This window comes from Oratosquilla oratoria, chromosome 16, assembly GCF_046742065.1.
Source record: "Oratosquilla oratoria isolate Oo_2021 chromosome 16, ASM4674206v1, whole genome shotgun sequence".
In the NCBI taxonomy this organism is placed as follows: Eukaryota; Metazoa; Arthropoda; class Malacostraca; order Stomatopoda; family Squillidae; genus Oratosquilla; species Oratosquilla oratoria.
Genome location: NC_134792.1, coordinates 11,531,760 through 11,533,849, shown reverse-complemented (window position 1 = coordinate 11,533,849; position 2,090 = coordinate 11,531,760). Strand labels below are relative to the sequence as shown.

The window sequence follows — 2,090 nt, the reverse complement described above, 5'->3', positions numbered from 1 at the left end:
ACCAGTACTATAAGCATAAGCATATGAATTATTACAGAATTCTTTCTTACTAATGAACCGTTAGAGTGAAACCCGTTTAGGCAGAGCGTTTCTTCCGAGGTTGTCTTCGTCGGTTGAATCGTACGATGACGTCATGATAAGACGGAAGCTGATTGGCTAGTAAATTCTCGCGCGATGCTATCAATGTGTGGGACGGTGGGACTGAGACAATTGCATTTCACCAGTCGTTGTGTGATTATTGCTTATTGTTGTGTTGGCCTCATTTGTTCTACATATTTACATAGATACAAAACATCAAGTATGTTGCAATGAGTGCTAAGAAACGGAAGTACATTGAAGATTACATTCGATTTGGATTTGTGTCTCTCCAAAAGGGTGACACCGAGGTTCCACAGTGTGTGATATGTTACAAGACTCTGAGCAATGATGGAATGTGGCCTTCACGCCTGGAACGCCACTTGAGGACATCACATCCTGCTTTAGTTGACAAGCCGAAGGCATTCTTTGAAACTAAAAAAGACACCTTGAAGCGAGCTAAACTGGACGACAGTGGGTCATTTCGGCAGCAATCTTCAAAGGTTGTTGAGGCTTCCTATGAGATCGCTATGTTGATTGCAAAGAGCAAGAAGAGTCATAACATTGGAGAGTCTCTCATAAAACCAAGTATATTATCTGCAGCAGAACTCGTTTTGGGGAAAGATAGTGCAAATAAGCTTTCCCAGATTTCTCTGTCAAATTATACAGTCAAGAAAAGGATAGATGAATTATCTCAAGATATCAAAGTTCAGACTCTCGACCAAGTAAGAGCCTCCCCTGTTTTTGCCATCCAGTGTGATGAAACGACCGATGTCGATCAGTGTTCTGTCACCCGATGGAAAGTTTCACAACAGCAGAAGCTATTTTTGATGTTATATCAGATTTTTTTTCCAGGAAAATCAGCTTTCTTGGGAGTCGCTGGTAGGAGTGTGTACTGATGGAGCACCAGCCATGCGTGGTTTACGGTCTGGGTTTGTCACAAAGGTGAAAGAAAGAAATCCTTCCGTAATGAGTACACACTGCATACTTCATCGGGAAGCCTTAGCATCCAGAACTTTGCCTGTTGAAATGATGGACGTCTTGAATGTGGCTATCAAGATTGTCAATTTTGTCAAAGCTGGAGCCTTGAACAGTCGTCTTTTTAAACTGCTGTGTAAGGATATGGAATCCGAACATGAAGCCTTGCTTTTTCACACGAACGTGCGATGGTTGTCAAAAGGAAATATGCTTGGAAGGCTTTATGAGTTACGAGAAGAAGTAGAAATATTTCTAGATTCACAGCAGAAAGTAGACCTTTATGACAAATTTCAGTCTGAAGGCTTTCATGCAACCTTAGCCTACCTGGTGGATATTTTTGAGGCATTGAATGCTGTGAACCTCAAACTACAAGGAAAAACATCAATATCCTCGTGCACCATGACACCATTCGTACCTTCATGGCCAAACTCGATCTTTGGAAATGTCGAATTCTACAGGGAAATGTAGCCAGTTTTAGAAACTTAGATACGGCTCTCGCTGACAGTTACCTCGACTCTGAGTTAAAAGAGCAAATAATCACTCATCTAAGTGACTTGAAATCGGAATTCGTCAGATACTTCCCAGATATAGACGACAAGCGTGAAGCATGGAAATTCATCAGGAATCCATTTCAATGTGAAGTCCAAGAAGAGTTCCTAGAGTTGAAGTTCGACTCCACAGCTAAATAAGACTTCAAAGATATGGATTTGGAGACTTTCTGGGTCAAATACCTTCATGTTTACCTTTTGACCTCACACCAGGCTCTTCGGATTCTAACAATGTTTGGATCCACATACATGTGTGAAACGGCATTTTCCACGCTCGTTTCTATCAAGACTAAGTACAGAAACCGCCTCAACGTTGAAGGCGACTTGCGTTGTGCACTCTCGAGCATCGACCGCGTATTCTAGATCTGGTAGCTAAGAAACAGTGCCAAATATCTCATTAATCATGTACCTATTCGAAAGTGTCAAATATCAAATTATTGTAATTTATACTTAATAAATGGATTAAAATACATTGCCGTTTCTATTCTA

General features: G+C 41.0%; 1 protein-coding gene across 1 annotated transcript; it reads left to right on the top strand.

Moving 5' to 3' along the window:
• Nucleotides 1–308: 308 nt before the first annotated feature.
• On the top strand, nt 309–1,742 carry LOC143033550 (zinc finger BED domain-containing protein 5-like). The gene is made up of 3 exons (XM_076199043.1): nt 309–800; nt 931–1,517; nt 1,628–1,742. Exons 1-3 carry the CDS (start codon nt 309–311, stop codon nt 1,740–1,742), a joined length of 1,194 nt encoding a protein of 397 aa, XP_076055158.1.
• Nucleotides 1,743–2,090: the final 348 nt, after the last annotated feature.